This window comes from Emys orbicularis, chromosome 5 (genome assembly GCF_028017835.1).
Source record: "Emys orbicularis isolate rEmyOrb1 chromosome 5, rEmyOrb1.hap1, whole genome shotgun sequence".
In the NCBI taxonomy this organism is placed as follows: Eukaryota; Metazoa; Chordata; order Testudines; family Emydidae; genus Emys; species Emys orbicularis.
Genome location: NC_088687.1, coordinates 84,113,898 through 84,136,912, shown reverse-complemented (window position 1 = coordinate 84,136,912; position 23,015 = coordinate 84,113,898). Strand labels below are relative to the sequence as shown.

At 39.7% G+C, this 23,015-nt stretch overlaps 1 protein-coding gene across 7 annotated transcripts in view; it reads left to right on the top strand.

The window, feature by feature from the left end:
• The window catches only part of SORBS2 (sorbin and SH3 domain containing 2), a 119,458-nt gene extending 97,237 nt beyond the window's left edge, over positions 1 to 22,221 (top strand). For all 7 annotated transcript variants that reach the window (XM_065404610.1, XM_065404611.1, XM_065404607.1 and 4 more), the window contains 4 exons: positions 682 to 885; positions 18,793 to 18,842; positions 21,210 to 21,316; positions 22,160 to 22,221. In XM_065404610.1, coding sequence (XP_065260682.1) covers positions 682 to 885; positions 18,793 to 18,842; positions 21,210 to 21,316; positions 22,160 to 22,221 — 423 coding nt within the window. The remainder of the gene's footprint in view (positions 1 to 681; positions 886 to 18,792; positions 18,843 to 21,209; positions 21,317 to 22,159) is intronic.
• Positions 22,222 to 23,015: the final 794 nt, after the last annotated feature.

Below are 23,015 nucleotides of genomic sequence, written 5' to 3'. Positions count from 1 at the left end.
GTGGCTGGCACTTGTTTGTTTTTGTTTGTTCAACTAGAGATGCTTTTATGGTACTCACAAATCAACAACAGAAACAAAATCACATAAAACTAAGAGGACTTTGAGATGGAAGGGTGGGCATTGAAAAAAGTTGTCCTGCAGGAGACATGATAAAATGTATGTTATATAAAACAAACAGGCGTCCATAAAATTTTAATAAGGAGAAAAGTACTTTAGTATGGCCTTTTTCTTAATCGTTATTGGATTTTCAAGAAAAATACAAAACCAAACAATGTGATGAGCAAAACATTTAAATTAATACAACAGTAACTATTACTGACTGCTGGAAGGGGCCAGGTCAGTGGTCTAATGGAACAATAGTGTACTGCCATGTAGGCATCTAAGTTCTGAGCTTGAATTCAGAACTCAGACACCCACTGAGCAGAGCAAAGTGCACCTCAATTGTTGTTTAGTATCTGGTATAGGAATGGCATTCATAGACCAACACAGGCCCTCTCTTGCTGGAACGATAGCATTATGTGAAGTTAATGGGAAAGTGGGGGTTATTCTGAAGGCTCTGACCAGGGCCACAAAGGACCCCCATGAAAAAATACGGTGATATGTTGAGATAACTTTATTTTCTGAGTAGTTTATATTTTTATCACTTGTCCACTGATAATTAATTTTGATAATGCATTACAGGGAGACAGAGTAATTCTTCTTAAGCGAGTTGATCAAAACTGGTATGAAGGTAAAATACCAGGAACCAACAGACAAGGCATCTTCCCTGTTTCCTATGTAGAAGTCATCAAAAAGAATGCATCAAAAGGTGCTGGTGACTACCCTGATCCTCCAATACCCCAAAGCTATTCTAGTGATAGAATACACCATTTAAGTTCAACTAAGGTAAGGACGATTTGTTTTTCCATCATGCCTAGAGTGTGTTAATACAATCTTGTACATCTTTGGTAAAATAACAAATAAACAGTTTAATATACATTTTTTAAAAATTCACGCATCCCACCCACAGAAATCATATTTAATACTCAGTCTTTTTCTGAAGATAGAGTTGCATTGCCAAATTTTCATTGTACAACTTAATTTTTTACATTTTTTAGCATACACTATGGCATTTAAGCCTCTTGCTGGTTTTCACTAAGTCTATAAAATTCAAAGTGTAAAACCTAGGACATGTTTTAAATATCCTTCATGGATCGATCCCAAACTCCACAAGTCTAGTCATTAACCATTACATTATCTAGAGAATGGCCAGGCAGAGTTTGGGCAGCAAATCAATCCCACCAGAACAAAACATGTTTGGCAACTTGGAACAGATTTGAGCATTGTGGGTTATGTTCAGTGGACTGTTATGTTGCAATCTGAACATCTTTTTTAATGACACCGCCCAGAAGATCTTCCAGTCCCCTAAAAGAGAACCCATGAGAGTGGCATGAGAGGGCTGTTTGCATGAGGACATAGCTGGCCAAAAATAGCCCTGTGCTCTCCCTGTCCATCCTTGGGTGCAAGGAGAAGGAGTCAGCCAATGACTTTTTTGTGTGACTGGCCTCCTTTTTGCCACCCACCCTCCAGATATGGACTTTTGTCATACTGCAGGCTCCTTGGGGTGATTTTGTAACATGATAGCACTTGTGTTAAGCTATAACGATGCAAATGTCATCACGTTGCAATACAGTTCAGGTTCAGATCTTTATAGCTATAACCTTAAACTAAGCTTCTTTACAGCTTCTTACACCTAGTCATGAACACTCTCAAACCTTTCAGAAGTGTTTGAACCCCCCTTCCATCCCAATCTATGCAACCATCACAAATTATGTTGGCTGATGGGAGAAAAGTTGGTTTCCATTGAAAGTTCTGTTCTTTTTTGATGATGAGCAGACTTTGATCAATTACTCAGTTGCTGAAATATTACTACCTTCTCACAAAGATTTGCACACAGTCTCTTTAATGGCAATAGAAGCATGACGATTTTTGTATGTGGCTTCAATTACTGTTAATGAGCGTTATCAGTCTAAAACTTTTGAACATCAAGGAGAAAAAAAACCCTTCAAATGTTCATTTTCCTTATTTGTTTATCTCTTTAGAGTATGTTCTTTTTGTGTGTGTAGTTTGTAAGCTCTCTTTGTTCAGTTATTGGTGTATTTTTGTTTCATGATGTCAGTAATATATTACCTTGCTCCTTTTCATCTATATTTTGACAGTTATTCGTATATTAGTGCTAAGTTACAATGTTAGAATAGGAGAAGCTTCCCAACTTTCCTTAAAGATTTCCAACTGCTACCAAAATGTGTCCCTGATGGACAAGCCTGACCTTTGAATTTTGTGCCTATGGATAAACACTAATAGCATCAAATGTGAGATTTTCTTGATCAGGAGATGGTTCTTGGTCTTCAAATGTGTGTCAACAGGGATGCCAGCTGCTATTTTTTTCCCACCCAATAAGTTTTGGGTTGGAGGAGGCAACAATTTAAGTTTTATAGTAGTTAGCCATCTTCAAATCCCCCTACTTCCAACTCTTTATCACATAACTCATTGCTAAGGTTGTCATCATTCCATTTAGAGCTGGGCTGTGGTTTCAAAGCATAAGTTCATGAGAGACTCACGTTTAAGTTAAAATCACCCAATAATTCTTTGATATTTAAATATTTTACATCTTTCCTCACTTCGAAGTTGAAAAGACCAACTCTTGGGGAAGAGATTGGAGTTTGGAGGATGTATTAAAGGGTCTCGATCTCCTGGAGCTTGAAGAAGAAAACAGAATGTCTGTCCCTGATCTATATTTCTTCATATTAGTTGCTGGATAGTTCAAACTATCTTTGTTGTGATAGAAAACTAAACATAGCAGTGGGAAGATCCTCAGCTGATGTAAATGTCATAGCTCCATACGTGCTAGTGAACTATGGCAATTTGCACCAGCTGAAGATCTTCCCCTGAGACTGCTCCGATAAAGCATCTTTCCTTGACCAGGAAGGAAGAGGGCACCTAGAGATGCCACATGTTCTTTCTCCTAATGACTTCATAGGAGTTTGACAAGACAGTTAGCAGTGGACAGGTTTGACAAAAACTCTGAGCACATGGAGAATTAAAAATGGCTAAGTTTCAGGAAAGAGGCACTTGATGTTTCTGATATAACAATAAGGACCACTGGGCCTTATTCTCCACTCTGTTAGACCAGTTTTATGGTGATATCAATGTAGTTACTGTGACATAGCAGGGTACAGACTAATGAGCACTGTGTCACCCTGCCCTCTAACCTGGGGTACCTTTTACAATACTTTTCTGCTGTAGCCTCTAGCCTGGACTGCTCACAAACAGCCTCCAGCATGCAGGTCACTCCCAACTACATCTGTGTGTGTGCTGCAGCCAGCCAGCCACCCCTTGGCTCTTACTAGCCTTGGTTATACTGCAGGGTGACCCCAACAGACTCCCAGTCTTAGATTTTCCCCTAGCAATGTATGTCCTGTACTGCCCAGCCATCAACTGGATAATACAAGTTCATATAAAGTCCATTACTTCCTTAATAGAAATAATATGCACACAATTTGCCACCCCATTTCCCAGGCACTTCAATTTAAACACATTGGATTAGATAAAACAATAAAACAAGTTTATTAACTACAAAGAGAGAGAATTTAAGTGTGTACAAGTAATGAGGCACAAAAATCAGAAATGGTTACAAGAAAATAAAGTCAAAATGCTATTGGTGCATAACTTAACAAACTATATCAGATTCAAGCAAAGTTTCTCACCATATGCTTTCAGCAGTCTTACTGACCAAACCCTCTAGGTCAGGACCCCTTTCCCCAGAATCCAATAAAGTCTTCCTTTGGTGTGTCAGGTGTAGAGAATCAATGGGCAAGTAGAGAAAGGTGGGGTACCTTGGGGTGTTTGCCCTTCCTTTTTAGATTTTTAGTCCTCCTTTTGAAAAACATTTCCAACTGGGTACCAGGAGACAAAAAGTTTATATGGAACGTTTCCCTGCTGCTTTTTTCTCACCTGTTTGAGCTTCCTTTATCTCCCCATTCCTGCTTGATGACTCTGTTTACTGCTTAAATGCAAATGAAGGACAGCACACATTTCTTTGTTTGAGACAGACGTGTTTGCCAACCTCTGTCTGGACGTGTGTTAATAACACCATGCAGTAGAATTTTATAACTTCACATACAATATTACCACACATATTTTATCAGGACAATATTGACAAGCAAATTGTGAGTTTTCAAATGATACCTTACTTTGTACAACGATTATTACAATAGTGTGCAGGGTGTGGACACAGTTATATTCTGTCAGTTACCTCTCTATAAAACTGTAATGAAGTGACGAATCAGGCCCACAGAGTCTAAAACAGATGTCTACACACGTGCATGTCAGTGAGTATCTGTTTTCTAAGAAAAAACTCAAGGGTCTTTTATGTGATAGAGGGAATTTCTGCAGCAGTTGCTGCACTGACACAAATGGGAAAAAAATACTGTACTGAAATCTCTCAAGCCAACTTCTCATCCATTAATTCTTCTATATATTCAGAAGAGGCTACGTGTGTGGAAAAAGTGTCTTAAGTCTTCTTTTCTTACAATAGCTGGAGAGGCTTTATTAAACTTAAGCCTTCCCAACTGAGTACTAGGGTTTAGCGGGATCAGTGGCTTCACTTCAGGATTCTACTTATTCTTCCTCCTCCTATTCAACATGTAACCCGTTATATCATTTTCTGCCTCTAGAGGCTCTTCCAGTTGTTGCGGGGGGGGGGGGGGGGAAGAGATAATTCAATAATCTTTGCATTATGTGGGATCTGGTCATTGTCAAAAACAAAAACTCAAAACTATTACATTTTGCAAGAGGACTTGATATCAGGAAATCCTATACCAAAGAATTGTCTAACTTCTCAAAAATAAAGCCATCTACCTTGAGAAAACTTCAGTAGGAGGTAAGTAATTTGCTCTCTTCTCCCCAGTCTATGACTCTCCGGTTCAAACTCTGTATAAGTAATAAAGCCTTATTTTCTTTTCTTACAGTAGTATTTAAAATCTAAAGTAGCCAGATAACTAAAGAGATGTGCAGTCTAGAATTGTTTTAGATTATTCTAACAAGGAAATTAAAATATTTTTTTCATGCCAGTTTAATTTTGAGGATTATTAGTAACAAAAAATACATTTTCAGTATTTACTGAAGCAATGGATATCTACAGACGCAGTGTACGTATGACTCACCAGTCTATCATTCTTACAAAAGGACTTTTCTCTTACCAGAAGGATACTTCAATCAATATTATGTAATGCTACTCAAAATATATTGCTATGTACTGTGCTGTCACCATCTTAAAAAGAATTGTTTACTGTCTACATTCTATTAGATTTAAGTGTATGTATCTTAACTAAAAATGTAATTTTATTTGTTCACAATTACATAAATTTTAAATAAAAAGTGCATTATGTAGCTATTGATGCCTTAATAAAAGTATGCAATGTATTTAAGATGTTTCTTTAAGATCACCACAAGAAGGTACAGCAAACATTTAACATTAGGAAAATTAGAGATTATTTGGTTTGTTCTGTTTGTATTAGTGTTTAATGGCACCCAGTGAGCAAGGTGCTTTTAACAGTACGACTATTCTGAAAATAATGGTTTGGGGAAATCACAGCCATCTTGAGTGTACTATATAACAACTTGAGATAGGCTCACTAGCATACAGCAGTAAATAACATAATCCTAGCAGATCAAATTTAGGCTCCCTTCATACTCCGTGATTCAGATCTGTCTTGATGTTTGACATTTAAGCCCTAGGCCAGAACCTGATACAGTTTCACTTTTCAAATATCTTTTCAGCTATTCTGATTCATGTAGTAATGATTTCAGACATTTGTGCTCACTGAAATAATATCCTATAATCCAGAAGATGGCACATAACTTTTTTTGCTTAAGCTACTCATATCTTAGTCCAATGTCAATTTTGTTTGTTTATTTATTTTTAATTCCTATGCTTTTCCTTATTTCTAAAGTTGGCTTCCAAAGCATCATCCCCACCTCCCAGATATCATTCCTCTCCTTGGTCAGATTCTAATAAAGGGAATCTCCAGGCTGTCACCAATGAACGGTTGTCACTGACTGTTGGTTTTCCACCGTCAAGCATGCCTGCCCCAACTCCTCCACCCTTTCCTGACAGCTTTCATTGTGATCTAGAGGAACTCAACTCTTTGGCATTAACAGCATCCCAGTCTATACCAATGCCCCCTGCTAATATCACTTGCCAAGTTAAGGATGGTAATTTTGTTCCATTTACATCACCAAAGACCTCTCTCAGGTCTTCTGAATCTCTTCTTCAGCCCTTCTCTGCATGTACTTTTGTATCACTTCCTCCAACAATCCAATTTCAGGACACAGCACATACGCCTATAACAAATGGTATCAAAATGAATGAAAGAAAATATAAAGATCTGAAAGAGATTATTGGATCTCCAACTGTTAAAGAAACCAGAAGCTTATCAGATACTACAAAAGCACATGGAACCATGAGCACTGCTTTTGCTGTCTCTGAGCCTTCTAAATGTGGCTCCCTACCCAGAATGCTAGCGGCAATTGATGAACAGGAAGAGGAAATCTGTGAGGAGCGCCTGTCAATAATCCAAGAGGGTCAGCCAAAATGTCAAGATTCACATTTCTACAGATGTGCACCCGATGTAACAGAACAAATGCCAAGACTGTGTATAGAGGAGACACTGAAACATGACCGAATAAAATCTCCAATAGCAATTAAAAGCGAGCCTATGATACCTTATGAAGGATACAGTTCATCAAGTATCAATAAAGAGGTATTTTAATTTCTTAAGATTTAGCTTCTACATTCATACAGTTCACTCCCAGTATAATTAGTCTAGTCTTTTCTAATTTATTTTTGTGTATCTATACATATACATACAGTATTATAATTAGGGTTGTATTCTATTAAATAAATTATATATGATATTCTTAATGTTAGAGAAAATGGCACTCCCATCTCAAATCTCTCTTGCTGAAACTGAAAGAAATACCATTCTAGGTTACATGGTGCCCTTATTTTCCAGACTTCCCTTCTCTGCTGCCATCACAATAGTTCTGACCTGAAAGACCGAATGCACAGCTTTCTTCACAGGCCCATTAGTGCTATTCTTTGAATTATCTGACAGAATGGGAGCTCTCAAAAGCAGGGCTATCCATGCACTCCTGAAAGTGTGAGGAGGAATCGCCTGCAGAGACTCAGCAATTCACCTCTCAGATGTGTCATTTGGCCATCTAACTAATTATAGTCTGTTCATGTCACAAGAATGTGACTAATAACTAGGGGCCAGATTAAGTTTGGCCATGAAACACATGCTTTCTAAGGCATGATCCCTCCCACAGTTCCCCCTGGACCAGCACAACTCTGTAGTGCCCCAATGCATGCCAATGTCTAAATGCCACAAGATGGCTCGGAATTAATTAACACATGATATATATATCTCTATATATAGAGATATATATACACACACATATATATATAATTCTAATGTTTCTAGGCAAAGTTTTAATAACTGTTTTTTATATATATAAAATTTGTTTCAACAGTCAGACAGTTCAAGCAATTAAACTGGTTCAAACCAATCTATAAAACAGATATATGGGTAATAGGTGATCCCTGATAGATTGTAACACTTTGCAGCACTCATAACTTGTTCTCATGGCTTAAAAATTACAGTGTAACCCGGAGAACAAACTATGCTGTGGTTATTTCAAGGGACACTGCCAGTATAAAAATTATAGCTGTTAACAAACACATTCATTTACTTAAGATATTAATAACATTCACATTATTAAAATTGAAAGATTTTTTTTAAAAAATCAATTTTGTCAGTGTATCCTCTTTTATCACTTCCTTGCATTTCTTTTGACTTGGAAAATGAAAATCAGTTGATTCAGTCTGAGCTCTGTTTTATAGGCAGTGTCTTGTTCAGGGTCTTATTTCTGCAATGTTTGAGAGCTTCCACTCAGTCAAATAATTCAAAGGGTAGCACTAGTGAGCCAAAGAAGAAAGTCACAGATTCTGCCTTTCAGGTCAGAATGATTGTGATGGCAGCTATATAGCAGAGAAAGCAAAACTGGAGAAAATAAGGGTACCATGTAACCGAGAATGATTTCTCTCTGTTTCAACAAGAGGGATATTTGAGGGAATGTTTAATTAAGAACAACTGCTTTAATTGTAATTTCTGAAAAACATAAAGTATTAGGTTTTGCAAAAGTTTCTTTTGATAACATTTAAAATTTGGACGTAATTTAACTCAACAGTGCCCCTTATAAATAATGTATTTAAAGGCAGGTTTCATTTGAAGTTTTAACAGACCTTCATGTAGGGCCCAATCCTTCAAGATACTGAGCTCTTGGGTGAGATGCTAAGCACTCTCGGCTTTCATTGCTGAGCACTTGCAAAATCAAGCCTAAGACATATTAGGGGGCCTCCAAGAATACAGTTTTGAAATTACAAGAGATACACTACTCCCATCCCATATTTGTGTTTTTCAAATGAATGAGCCTAAAGACAGGGTAGTAGTAGAAAGTAAGTAGAATATGATAAGACTGAGTGATTTCTCCTCAGAACATTAGATTTACTGACTTGTGATGAATGTAACATCAGCCTGAGTACAGCAGTTAGGGGTCTCTCTGTCTCTGCTTGTTAGTGGTGTATTACTCCTCTCTCTGCACTTTATGTTCTTCACTGATGGTTGTACAGCATGATTACTTGTTGTCTTTCTTAAATGTTTAAGCCATCCCCACTTTCCTCTGGGACACAAGGGCCTTCTGCTTCTCCTTCTCATCTTCCTTCTAGTCCTCCATTTCACTCTGCCAAGGCACCTCCCTCTCAGTCTGTCTCCACATCTTCCCAGTCTGCTGTTCCCCATTCACCTCCTCTCCTTTCCAAACTTTCATACCGACAGGAGATAAACTCACCAAAGTTAAAGGTAACTGCACTTGTTGACTGTGAATTGCTGCATGTCTCCATGTGTGTTTGACAAATAGAAGGTACAATGCTGAGATTGATCTTTTTACATTTTTAAATATAATTTCTCAGTTACTAATATTCGTAGCATAAGCATGTAGCTAGCTCAAATGTTATAAGCAGCGTAGTGCCTTTTCAGCTGAAATAACAATGTCAAGTAAGAAAAACTATCATGAAGGGACTGGATAGTTCAGGGAAGGATTAGCTGGATAGCTCAGGTATAGGATGTAGGAGCTTTTAATCTCTAGATCTTGTGTCTGAATCCACACTAGGGTTTGAGCTAGCTCTCATTGAATTCAATGGGTGGTTGCTGATCACTGCAATAGATGAATCAGGCTCTAGGTCATTAGGCCACTGAAAAGTTACCAGATGTTATGCTAAAGGAGTTTGTAGTTTCAGTCCAATTCCTAAGGGGCAGATGTGTATTTCACAATAACCACTATCATACTTATCACCCATTAGTAGCATTCTTATTGTCAGTCCCATTAGCCAAAAATGGAACAGATATAGAGTATGGGTAACTTTCTCTTCTCAAGACATATTTCCAGGTCACGGTTGAAGCACTGTGGCGGGGCAGAGCAGAGAAGTCTGAAATTGTCACTTGCTTTCTAGGTCTTTAGTGGGAGCATAGAAGGAGTCAAACTCCAGAGATGTTAATTTCATGAGCATTACATTTGGTTTAAACAGAAAAGAGAAAAATCACCATAACACTATGATTGACTTTAAACAAGATTTAAGGTGTTCCATTTTTTCCCCCACTGAGAAAGAGATGTTGACAGCTTCAGATCTCTCACCTAAGAGACCACCTCTCTCCCTGTGATACACTACCTAGTGTATCTGCAGGAAGTAGAAATGCAGAAGCAAGATCCCCCTCCTATAATAGAGAGGAAGTTGCAGGTTGGGGTGTACTCCGTCAGGACCCTGGGGCTCTGAAATAATCTCCTGTCCCTGGTCTAAAAATTGCCATGATTTGGTTACTTTGAGGGCATGCTAAAAGGGCCGTTTGTTGGTTTTGAAGAGAAGTGGGAGGATTGTAGTAATGGCCATTGTATGTGGTTGGTAATAACTGAGCATGTGCTGCACCTTGCTAGAAGGGGTGAACTAATTGTATTGCATTTTGGTTATATAATTTTGAATAACTGACAGGGCACTTAGAGCCTATGGATGAGTGCTTTTACTTATTCTAAATCAAAACAAATAAATAAAATTCAGGAAATGTTACCGACTAGCACAAAGTCTTTGAAATTATCTCTAGGGGATATTCAGATTGTTCATATTATTTGAGCATTCATCGATTAAATCCTAACAAGGCAAATTAATCCAAAATGAAAGGAAATACAAATACGCACTCTTTGAAATGATACAACAAGCTGAAAGTTCATACAGATCAGGGCACGAATTTTGACTTTGGATTTTATTTTGTTGCTTTTCATTGGAAGTGGTGAAGGGTAAGAAGTGCAAATTATCAAGAGAGGGACATTTTATTGTCTCATTTTAAGACAATGCAGATTAAGCAATGATAAGAACTAGAGGACAGTTTCTTTTTTCTTAAAGAGGTCTATCCACAACTCTTAAGTGTCTTTTTTGATCGTCTCCTGTTCTCTGCCTGTTTCATACTCTAGATTATCTTTGAAGGCCAGTGAGCAATTCCCCCTGTGAATGTCATCAGCATAGGCCCAAACCAATGGGAAGACTCCCGATGACTAATGAGTTTTGATCAGCCCTCTGTATCTGATCTGGAGACAACACTTCCTGCCTCTGAGAAGCAGGCAATGTCTGCTATGTCTAGCAGCAAAGATTGAGCACAGCAATGGGCAGGTGAACTAACATCCCAGCAACTCGTAGTAAGTCAAAAGTATAATGCTTACCATTATACTGATCCATTTGTCTCGCACAAACCCCCTATCTCTAGGCTGCGAATTGGATTTCAGAAGAAGTGGTAGTTCCTATTCCCATTCCACTTGTGTATATCAGTGAGTATCATGCTGAACACTGCATGACTACTGTATTAAGAAGCCAGGCGTTTAAGTCTCTTAACAACTAATTACCATCAAAGAGTACAAAACTAAAATACACAAGATGAGGGAAAGTTGTTCAAGATGGGAAAGCCCTACAAGGTAAAGGGAATAATAGGATTGATATTGTGATAACTTTGCTCATGTCAGACAAAAGGTTGGTTCACAGATGAATGTAGAAGCTTGTCAATACCCTTAGATGAGACTAAGGACAGTGAAATGCAAGAAACTCTAGGTAGGATTTTTAAAGGTGCAGTAGGCCTCGCCATCACTGGAAAAAAGGTGTAGTTTTAGCTCAAGTTAGATGACATATTAACTAACTTGAGGTAAAATCCTAGTGAAGGCAAGGCAGTTTGTAGTTTTCACATGAGTTAGCAGGTTGACTCAAAGATTAGGCTCCCCCATAGGTCTTAACTTGTGTGAAAACTACAAATTGTCTTATGTAGTCACTAGGATTTTACCTTGAATTAGTTAGCATGTGTTAGCAAACTCAAGGACACACCTTTTTTTCACAGGGAAGATGAGGCCTCTGTGTCTTAGGTTTCCAACTCCCATTGACTTTTAGTGGGAGTTGTACCTATCTATTCTTTGTTCCTTTGAAAATCTTCCCTGTGTGATTATAAAAGCATTGGGGAGATGATAGTGGAAAGTCAAATCAAGTCTAAAAATATACAAAACTAGAACATTTATTTTAGCTCTTTGATTTTAAAGTCTTTGATGTTGTGATTCTTTTAGAGCCTTATATCTTGCAGAGAGAATGTAAGTATTTAAAGGTAGCGTATGCCCTCTTGACCCACACATGGAAAAGTCCTTTGACAAACTGATCACCCCTTGCCCGCACAGTGTGAGGCAGGTCAGTTTCCTAAGCAGCACTATGTTTCTTAGTCCTGGATGTTAGAGCAGGGAGCGTGTGGCCCAAGCAATGGGCAGGTTTGGGGGCAAGGAGAACATTATGCATAACATCCTCCACATCCACAGTATGTAGCAGTGAACCTGTCACATTGTGGAATCCCCTTTAAGGGAGCCAGGCCTGGCGCAAGCTTTCCAGCAGATCCGTGGATATCCATAAGGCTTGGAAGTCAAACCCGAGACTCTTCCATGGTGGAGAAAACCTCGTTTTCTGAAGGAAGAAATCAGAAGAAACCCCACAAAGGGAATCTTAAAGAGTTTTTCTCCCTTCTTGGCCCCCGTCTAAGGCTTCTTTAGCATTTCTTGGTTATTCACTCTTCCAGTTTGTAAAAGGAGCCTATTCTTCACTCCGGGTACATGTACAAACATTTCAATGACAACTCTTCACAAAATCCAAAGGACCAGGCTTCCAATGAGGATATTCACCATTTCCTCACAAATAATTCTCATTTTCTTCACATCCCCTTTAACAAGTTTTGATTTCCATGAAACAATTAGCTTTGAAAGCTAATATACATAGGCACCAGCCTAACTGATATCCTTTTATTTATCATCCTCCACTGCTTTAAACATGCACTCAGAAAGCAAGTCAGATTTCAGCAGTGCTTTCAGTTTAATATCAAAGGGCTATAAGATCAGTTGCTAGTATTTCCCTGCTCGCTATGAACTTTCTGCTGTGTGCTTTTGAGTGTTCTATATTATTAATGGTCACTTCAATACTTAAATTTGCAGTGCTAGATCATATCCCAAAAAGGGTCATGGGTGAATAATCTTGCAAGTTGTAGCTGTAAATGTCAGTGCAACTGCCAGAGCAACTAAACAATGCTGCAGGTGATACAATAGCAACAGCACAGGTGTGCTGGACTAACAGATCAGCTTGTTCTTTGCATTGTAACACATGGGCCTTTTTAATTAAAGAATTAGCATGTCCAATTTGTATGCGCAAACGAAGCAGCAAAAATCCCCTGTAAGGCTTTGTACTTAAGCTATGAACTTATACAATTTTTATGGTTTTTCCAGGCTGATTTAAAAAGAGAGATATTTGTTATGGGTAAACCTCCTCGTAGCCCTGTGATGACTAAGAGATCCTGCAACTCACCTGTCAGAGGTCACAGCTATTCACACAGGGTATGGTACTGAATGCCCAGTGTGTGATGTCAGCATTCTCCCCTAGCATAAGGAGTTTAAATAGCTAGTCTCCCTGTTCTTTGTTTGATAATGTGTTTGAATACTATCAGTACGCTGTGTTTCATTCCTGCTGTGCTGCAATGCTGCTGTCAAACTACAAAAATGATTTGCATAAAATCATAATGAAATTCTTTATGGACAGCACCTTATGTTACAGTTCTGTTTTGTATTGTATCTCCACTGGATTGCCCAGTGTTCACAAAACATCAAAAATGACAGAATTCTTTACACAATTTAGTCTATTTTTTTCAACTATTTTCTAAATGGTTCCTCTTGTTTCAAGGCATTTCAAGATTATTAAAATGGCCTTTTTGATACCAAAAAAATCTAGACTTTATTGCATGTAATATGGCTTTTGTAATGTGTTCAATATTCCTTGATTTTTTTGCATTCATATTCTTCTTTTGAAAATATTTTGTTGCCATAGCAATGTGTGCTGCACTGACTTGATATCATGTTTTCCCCAGCACTGCTATTTGCAACTGTGATTCTCTTCAGCGTTTCCCTTCATAACAGTCATTAACTACATCTATTGTATTTAACCTAAAGATCAAATTATTTACAGAGTATATGTATTGGTCTTATATTATGTGCTCTAATATTCAAGAAGTTTCTAAATGAAAATATAGTTTGGGTGTTATGCTGGTTTTTTTGGTTAGGACCAAAATGCTTTACATGTGTATCTTAACATTCAGTATGCTTTGTCTCAAAGCATCTGAGACCGCTTTTGCCTCTTACTGTTGATAGCAGAATGGATTTGCAAGGGAGCATAGAGACAGGGCCAGCACAGGCTTTTTTGCCGGCCCAAGCGGTGAAGGAAGAAAAAAAAACAACCACCCCGGGATTGGCGGCATTTCGGCAGCAGCTCAATCACGCCGCTTCATTCCTCGGCAGCAATTTGGCGGCGAGTCCTTTGCTCCGAGACGGACTGAGGGACCCGCCGCCAAAGACCCGGACGTGCCGCCCCTTCCCATTGGCCGCCCCAAGCACCTGCTTCGTTCGCTGGTGCCTGGAGCTGGCTCTGCATAGAGATCTCTTGCAGTTGCCCTTTGATTTTACATTCATCTCCCTCCCTCTGTCTGCTATGTGTAGGGGAGGTGTATTCTCCTCCCCCACAAGATATTCGTGTTTCCCTAGTTTTGCTGGATCCTTGTTTTCCCATTAGGGTTGCCAACCCTCCCAGTTTGGCTAGCAGTCTCTCAGAATCGGGCTCGATCTCCCGGAGGCCACTGAAGCCAATCTGGGAGATTTTAGGCTGCTAAAAGTCTGGCAGTGCAGCGGGGCTAAGGTAGGCTCCCCCTACCTGCCCTGGCTCCGTGCCACTCCTGGAAGCGGTGACATGTCCGGCAGCAGCTCCTAAGAGGAGGGGCGGCCAGTGGGTCTCTACATGCTGCCCCCGCCCCAAGCACCGACTCCGCAGCTCCCATTGGCCGGGAACGGGGAACCATGGCCAGTGGGAGCTGCGGGGGCAGTTCCTGTAGGCAGCGGCTGAATGCAGAGCCGCCCGTGAGCCTCAGAGCTGCTGCCAGACATGCCACCCCCCGAGGTAAGCACCGCTGAAAACCCACCCCCACTCCAGCCCCCTCCCGCACCCAAACTCCCTCCCAGAGCCCGCACCCCCTCTCACACCCCAAGCCCTTGCCCCAGCCTGGTGAAAGTGAGTGAGGGTGGGTGAGTGGGGGCAGGGCCTCAGAAGGGGCAGGGGCATGGCCTTGGGGAAGGGGTAGGGAAGGGTGTTTGGGTTTGTGCAATTAGACAGTTGGCAACCCTATTTCCCATTGAACTGGTATGTACCAGAGACATCACAAAAAGACAAACCTGAAATTAGGTGGTAGGGGGCAGTGATATTGCTGGTTAGGAAGCAAATTAGGGGATAGATTCTATTCCCACTAAAGCAGAGAGAAGATTTAGGTCCTATGTCACTCCGCATGATAGGATGCAAAAAACAGTTAAAGGATGCTATACTGGGCAGTATGTGTTGTGTATTCTTTATGGGCTTAATTCCCAGAACTAGGCACCCACAATTGCACACCTAATTTGCATGCTCAGTTATCATGTGTGCCCTAATTAGCCATCAGCATGCCAAAATGCCTTACATGCAGACCCAGTTGCAGTAACCATACATGCAAATGAGATGTGCAGTTGTGTATATGTTCATGCACACAGTTGTGATTGTGCACTGTTGAAATTAAAGTCCTAAATCTTTTACTCCTACACAGGAGGCAACATGGTCTAGTAAACTGAGCCATGGGAATTGGAATCTAGAATCCGTGGAATCCGTGACCCCAATCACTCGATTGCCTGAGGGTATGTCTGCACTGCAATTAAAAACCTGCAGTTGGCCCATGCCAGCTGACTCGGGTTTGCAGGGCTCAGGCTGTTGGGCTGTTTGATTGCAGTGTAGACTTCTAGACTGGGACTAGAGCCAAAGCTCTGGGACCCTCCCACCTTGCAGGGCCCTAGAGCTCAGGCTCCACCATGAGCCCAGAAGTCTACACTGCAATGAAACAGTGGCCCCTTAGCCCAAGCCCTGCAAGCCCGAGTCAGCTGACACAGGCCAGCCACAGGTTTTTAACTGCGGTATAGACATACCCTGACTTGCCAGCGTGGATGGGTCATGAGTTAGGGCGCCCAGGGCTGCTTTAGTGCGCTCCAACTTGCAAGTGTAGCCAAGCCCTGAGTGTCTGGGTTTCCTGGGTTGTCATCCCAGCTCTGCTCCTGACCTGACATAGGCTAGGCAGAGACTAGTCTTTCTGTGTGTTTCTGAATCTAAACAATGGAGATCAAAGTCCCTATTTACCTTGCAAGGGCATTGTGATGCTTTATTAATTGTTTCTACAGTTCTGTGACTATGTAAAGTATTATGTATTTGCTAAGTACTGTTATTTCTAATTAAGTTTGGAATGTAAAATTATCTCTTGCCTTGAGTACAAATGCATTTTACACTCTGTCATGTCAACATTATCTAACAGAGAAGTGTTGGAATTACATGTGGAAGACAACAGTAGTATTATACAGTGCTTGACTCATTTCGTCCTCTTTTGGCATATGTTCAAGGTATTGAGTCATTTATAATATTGTTTTTAAGGATGTTACCCTTTATTGTTTGCACACAAAAAAACCCAAAACAAATCAACAACAACCCATCAATAGGAGTTTAAAAGAGAAGTACATGGAGCCTGCCACTGGTATTCAAATCACATTCAAGGGTTTGTAGAGGGAAGAATTTGTATTTATCCACCCACGGTACAGAGGGCTCCTCAAGAAAAGGAAAAAAACCCACCGCCTTTAAATAACTATTTTGTTTGAAATCTTGTATATTCGTGCGGTGGATCAGTTTCTATTATAGATGCAATTGTCAAATCACAGGACTGTTCCAGTCTGAAAACTGGCTAAGGGGACTCTTTCAAGAGTGACAGACCATCATTTTACCTAACCTAAAAGCTTGCTTTAAAATTACCTAGTGATGCATGTGTTTTGTTTTGTTTTTAAATCAGATGGAAAAAGTAGACATGGCTGTGAGGAAACTCTGTGAGAGGAGAACACTGAAGTAGTTTTGTTCTTATCTTTTTTTTTAAAGGTGTGTGGCTGGCTGTCTCTTAACCCTTTAGTTTGATTTGCTTAGCTCTGGCAGCACTATTAGTAATGAATTAAGATTGAGCAGTTGTCAGTGTATAACGCAGTGGTCACCAAGTGATCGATGGCAATCGATTGGTCGATCCTGGAAACTCTCCCAGTCAATCACGATCTCCGGCTGCTAAAAGTACAATGGTGCAGCGGGGCTGCCACTCAGGCAGACTCCCTGCCTGTCCTGGCCCCATGCTGCTCCTGGAAGAGGCCACCATGCCCCCGCAGCCCTGGGGGAGGGAGGGGCAGAGGTCACTGCGCACTGCCCCTGCCTGCAAGCACTGCTCCTGCAGCTCCTATTGGCCAGAAATGGGGAACTGTGGCCAATGGGAGCTGCGGGGGGCGGTGCCTGCAGAGAGGGGCAGTGCACGGAGCCACGTGCCCCCCCCAGGGGCTGCAGGGGCACGTTGGCCCATTCCAGGAGTTGGCCGTGGTGTCGGAGGTTGCCGGGGTTCTATGCCCATTCTATAATTAGAAATAGTCCCATATGGAAACTGACAGCAGTGAACTCGTGCTATGTAGTTTGTCCACTCTGCTAGGGAGGATACCACCTCATCTACAGAGTCATCAGGAAGGCACTGTCTCCCATGGTTTTATTCCTTAGTGCCCCAGATGCTTATGTAGCTGTTGAGAGGTAGCAATCCTATCAGAATAAACATTTAAAAATTACCAATTTTTTGAGATACACTGAAATCTGGACAAGATGTCACTCTCTTATTTGGCAATCACCTGTTATTAGAGACTATCCCACGGTATCCTTAAAACTACAGTGTACCATTCTAGTCCATCATTATTAGAAGACCATCTTTAACAAGCACAAATTTGTGTTGGCCCCTTGAGTAGTCACTTCAGGTAGGCAGGTCCCTAAATACGTAACCATTTATAGAAAGGAGACCACCTTTTGAATTTCATCAGTAGCAGTTGAGAAACCAGTGCAGTTCCAGAGCACAGAAGCGATGACATCATACCGTGTTTCTTCATTACTGCAAGTAAACAAGACATTGTTTTTCCCTATTTGAAGCTTTATAGTGAGCTTCAAGAGTAACCTAGAATAAAGTGGACTGGAATAGTCAAACCTAGAGAAGACAAAAGTATGGACAAATATGATACGGTCCATGACATCAAAAAAGAGTCCACAAACTCTTAATTAAATCATTCATAGGAGAACATATGGTGTGAGTTATCTTTGGTACCTAGGTATCAAAGACCAGTTAAGGTTTCCAAAGTACTTCCAGACTGCAAATCTCTTTGGTGAGGGGAGGGCAGCCTCCACTAATAGACAGCATAATCACAATCCTAATTATTGCTTTCCTCTTTCAACCAGCATGTCCTCCATCTTGTCTGGATTGAGGCTAATGTGGAGCTAGATATAAACAAATGGCTTTCTATTTGTTCATAACATGGTGTGCTTTTTTTAGGAAGTTAAGGTTTTTCACTTCCAATATTAAAAGCATCTGTTACATATTGGGGTGGTGCTAATTTAAAAAGGAAGGTAACTCTTAAAAGGTCATTGCACTGGAAATATCTACCAACTTTTCCCTTCTAAACTAAAAATGTTACATGTTGACATAATTAGTTTGATTCTTTTAAAAGTGTGTGTGTGTGTGTGTCCTGTATGTAGGAATATTGTTTGTCTAGATAAATCATAATGAATGGATGCTCATACTGCACTGTTAAGAATGATTTTTGGTTCCTGTTTTGTCTGAGACCACACTTCAGGCAAAGATTGTATAACAACAGGCATTATTTGCATTTGGGTTTCATGGTATCTCCATTCCTGCACTGTTAGTGATATTTGAAAAAGTAATCGGGCTCAACTCTGACCTTTTCCTTCAGCATGAAAAGATTTAGACTGGATAAATTAAAAGCTGTTCTTTTTTTAATTTTCACTATGTCCTTCAAAATAATCTAGTCTTTAAACCTGTAAATGTTCTAGTGCTTGCTCTTTTCTTTATCTTTTAAAAAAGAATATGTATCATGCCAGTATCCAAATTATACTTAAATTAGAAACAATTTTAAATCTTTATTACATTTCAAATCATTTCATTACAGCCACAGCGCCCTGTGTTTGCTCATGAAAACATACACAGTGGGGGGGAACCGTAAGTATATTTCTTATCTACTTAACCAGAGATATAACACTGGCACTTAAAGAACGGGACAATAGCCAGCATATCTTCCAAGGAATCAGTAAACTAGCTAGTAGAATCATGGGATAACACAGTTATCAAATAATGTTGGAAGACATCCAGGAAATCCCTGATGGCAAAACTGAATTATGAAGGTACATTATCTCACAAATGAAGATAAATGTACTATAGCATAGTTACACACAAAAACTGCTACATTTCTCCATGTTTTACAGTTAAGATGGAAATTAATTTAAAAACCAGTTAATGGTCATTTTGTGATTCCATCATTTTCAGACTTCTTGAGCAGAATGCCAGTTATAAAGATTTAATAATAATTCAACTTGTCTGCTACACTGGCCCTGAATTATCTCCTGTAAATTATTGTTTGTCAAGGAATCCTTCAGGATTAGAAAAGTGAGCAAAATGTAGGAGGTGAATGAAGTTGATAACAAGAATGCAACATCACATCTTACAGGGGAACTTGGCATGAGCAAGTGATAAAACTAGATAAAGAGCAAATTTTCAAAAGCATCTAAGTGACTTAAGCTCTTAAATTCAGTTTTCAAAAGTGACTTGGGCACTCTGGTCCTGATCCAAAGCCAATTGGAGTCAATAGGAGTTATTCTGTTGGCTTCAAAAAGAGCTTTGGATCAGGCCCAGGTAGCCTAAGTCTCACTGATTTGCAATGAAATGAGACTTAAGCCCTGAAGTGCCAAAGGGCCACATTTTTACAAGCCTAAAGATGCGCACAGACACCTACAGGGTTTTTATAAGTGCCTGGGCACCTAACTCCCATTTAAAGCTGTTCAGGCAGATCATTATTCCGTTAATTGGCTATTTCCAGCACTGATTTATAGATCCCACCACCAGAAGAATTAATCATCCAGTTTGGAATTCCTTGAAGCCAATGGGAATTTTGTTTGGATGATATGAGTGCCTAAACCTTTCTCCAACCTAAGAGCCAGATTATAACTCAGCATAAGGGAAAATAAAAACCTACACCCATACTGCTGTGTAGCATCCCTGCGTTTCTACTGTACACCAAAGGGGTAAGCTGTATGCTCAGCCCTGCATAGATGGACAGGGAATGGGCAAAGAAGCATAGTGGAATGTGGGGGGATCTTGACTACACCCCCACAGTATGCCAATTGGCGCAGTAAGAGTTGTTGTAATCTGCTACTGGGGTGGACCAATAGGAGACTGTTCCCCTTCCTGGAGAAAGAAGAGCATAGAGAAGAAAGGAAGGAATTCCATCCCTGGGATGCTCCTCAGTTGCTGCAATTATATGTGACTCCTTATACAGGACTGTTGTATAAGCACCATCTAGCCATAATAACAACTTAATACACTATTATTTCACCTCTAACACAGGACTGAAAGAAAATGAGTTTGGTGGTCTCATTTCTCTTGCCATTTATCCATCACACAGATCATCACATAACTGAAAGGCCAGGATTGAAAAAGTAGAGAGTACTGTAAGGTAGAAATGCAGTAGAATGAAAAACCTGTTTGTGAAAGCTAGCACAGTTTGTCCTACATACTGCCTGATTCAAGCTATCACAGTCATGACAACTAAATTCACTCATAAATGTAAAACAATCAATTAACCAGGTGAAATGTCTAATGTTCCACCCATTCCTAGTATGTGCCTTCCTTTTAGCTTCTCTTTTCTGCCAGGAATATACAGTACTTTTTTCATTTTTTCCCTTCCTTTTCTCTACCACTTTCTCCATTTCCATCTATTTTTATTTTATCTGTGCAGCCTCTGAGGCTGCTCTAACTTACAGTGAGGGTCAAGTACATGGCTAGCCAGACCCAGAATCCAGGAGGTGCAAAGGGGACATGCACCACAGGAGGAAGTGGGAGAAGTTAGTTTATCTCCTAAGATATTGGGACCAGCATCTTACTTTCCTCTTCCTCCCCCCCCCTCCCCCCAACACATCATTTTACTCTTTTCCCCTCCCCTTTAGGCCATGGCTACTCCACCACTATCTTTCTCAAAAGCCTCTCCCCTTCTCAGAATAGAGTTGAGAGGAGTTATGCGTTAGCATCTTCAGTTAGATTGCATAGCTGTATGAATCCCACTGTAAACAATTCAGTAATCGCACATGAGTTGTCTTTTACATAAACTATGCTATGTATTCCATTCTGGACCTAGTCCCATAAGTACTTATGCAGGGAAAAGTTTCCTGCATTGCTGTTTTCCAATATGCAGTGTTGTAGTTTTTAGTGGAGTATGTTACCTTAAAAGTTAATTAAATGTTTGACAAGCTCCTCTGGCTAAGTAAAGGTGAAAAGAACTTATTTTTTAAAAACACACTATTTGTCCTGTTTAAGGTTTCAGGCTCTATATAACTATACTCCTAGGAACGAAGATGAACTGGAGCTCAGAGAGGGAGATATCATTGATGTGATGGAAAAGTGTGATGATGGATGGTTTGTGGGTATGTTTTATTTTGGTTGGTTGTTTTTTTTTTTTAATTTCAGAAATATTTGCTGCCCTCATAGTTTTCTTATATTTAGATAATTGTACAATTTGATGTGTTCTAAGTGGCAAATTGATTGTAATTTGGCACTCATAATAACCCTGATTATGCTGAAGTCTTTGGGGACTGGCCTGATCCAAAGCGCTCTGAAGTCAATAGGTAGCTTCCCACTTATTTAATGAAGCGCACTATCATGCAACCTTCACTTAAACTGAGTGGAATTTACTCACATAATTATCCCATAGATTTCAATGGAACTACTCATGTAAGCAAGTATTACTGTCTGTCAGAAATGGGACCAAAGAACATTGACTTGATCACTCCAAACATCTTACATAAACTATAAAAATACTTTAACTGTCCTGCTAATCCTAAATTATTTTGGAAATCCTACAGAACTGCTGATGACATCCACCCTTATGCCAGATTATTTCATTACAATTAATATTGTTAAATAATTCTCAAAGGTACTAGGTCAATATTTTAATATGTTAAAATTATCACAAATTATAATCTGGATACACATAATTGAAATAAAATAACATAACTATGCCTCTTGTAGTTGCTTTTCCCTTCATCATATTTTAAATTGATAACAGTTTATGACTGGGAAATGTAATTCATCAAGCTATGCAATCCACAGGGTCAGTTTGGCTTTCTACAAGCATAAAAAGTCTAGCCTGTCCTAGTATTTGTAGTGCTAATGAAATTTCATAAACTGAAAACAAAACTTAAAGGCCACACATGCATAGTGATTACTTACTGTTACTGTCATCTTTCATTTATTACTTCTACTTTCAGGAACCTCAAGAAGAACCAAATTCTTTGGTACTTTCCCTGGAAACTATGTCAAGAGGCTGTGATTTTTCCCCCCTACTTATTTATGCTGCATCTCTGCAACACATCTGCATAAAGCTACTAGAAAACATGCTACAACAGGCCTTCTGTTTTCTTGCTTTGCAGTCTCAAATAAAGGTCATCTAGTTCATCATCATCCCCATCCGCCAAACCGTTCCAGCAGTATTACAGCAACGACTACAGTGTGTGAATAACTAAGCTTTTATGAAACAAGAGGAATCGTTTCAACATTTAAGTACTTTTTCCTGTTTAGTCCCCTCCCCCCCCCCCCATTAGAAACAAAGGAATAGGAAAACCTTGATGGAAGGTACACAGGTGACTCTCCATGGGAAAATCTGCATTGTTTGGGACATTTGTGGTACTAGCATTAAATGCTATGCAAAATTTTGATTCTCAGCTTCCACCTGGTACAAAGAGAAAGTTGCTGTTTACTTTAAAAAAATAAAATAAAAAGTTGTGTCCACATTCTTTTTAGCTTGGCAACCTATGTTGCTTTCACTTTGCTGTATCACAAGTTTGCCTATTCTACTGGTTTACGATATATGACAATTATAATATAGATTTTTTTTTTGCCTGCACTTATATGTTGTAACATATGCACAGTGATTGTAAAATTTCAAGCAAGAGTAGTTAAAATGGGGGAACTGCAAGTGTGTTGGATGGGTGTGATTGTATTGGTTAAATCTCATTTTTTCCAAATAAGCTATAGTGCTTTCTGTTAAAACTAAAGAAGTGCAAGAGGCACGAAATCTTGAGAGTTTGTGGATAATGATGAGACAATGAGCTATGAAGATAGACA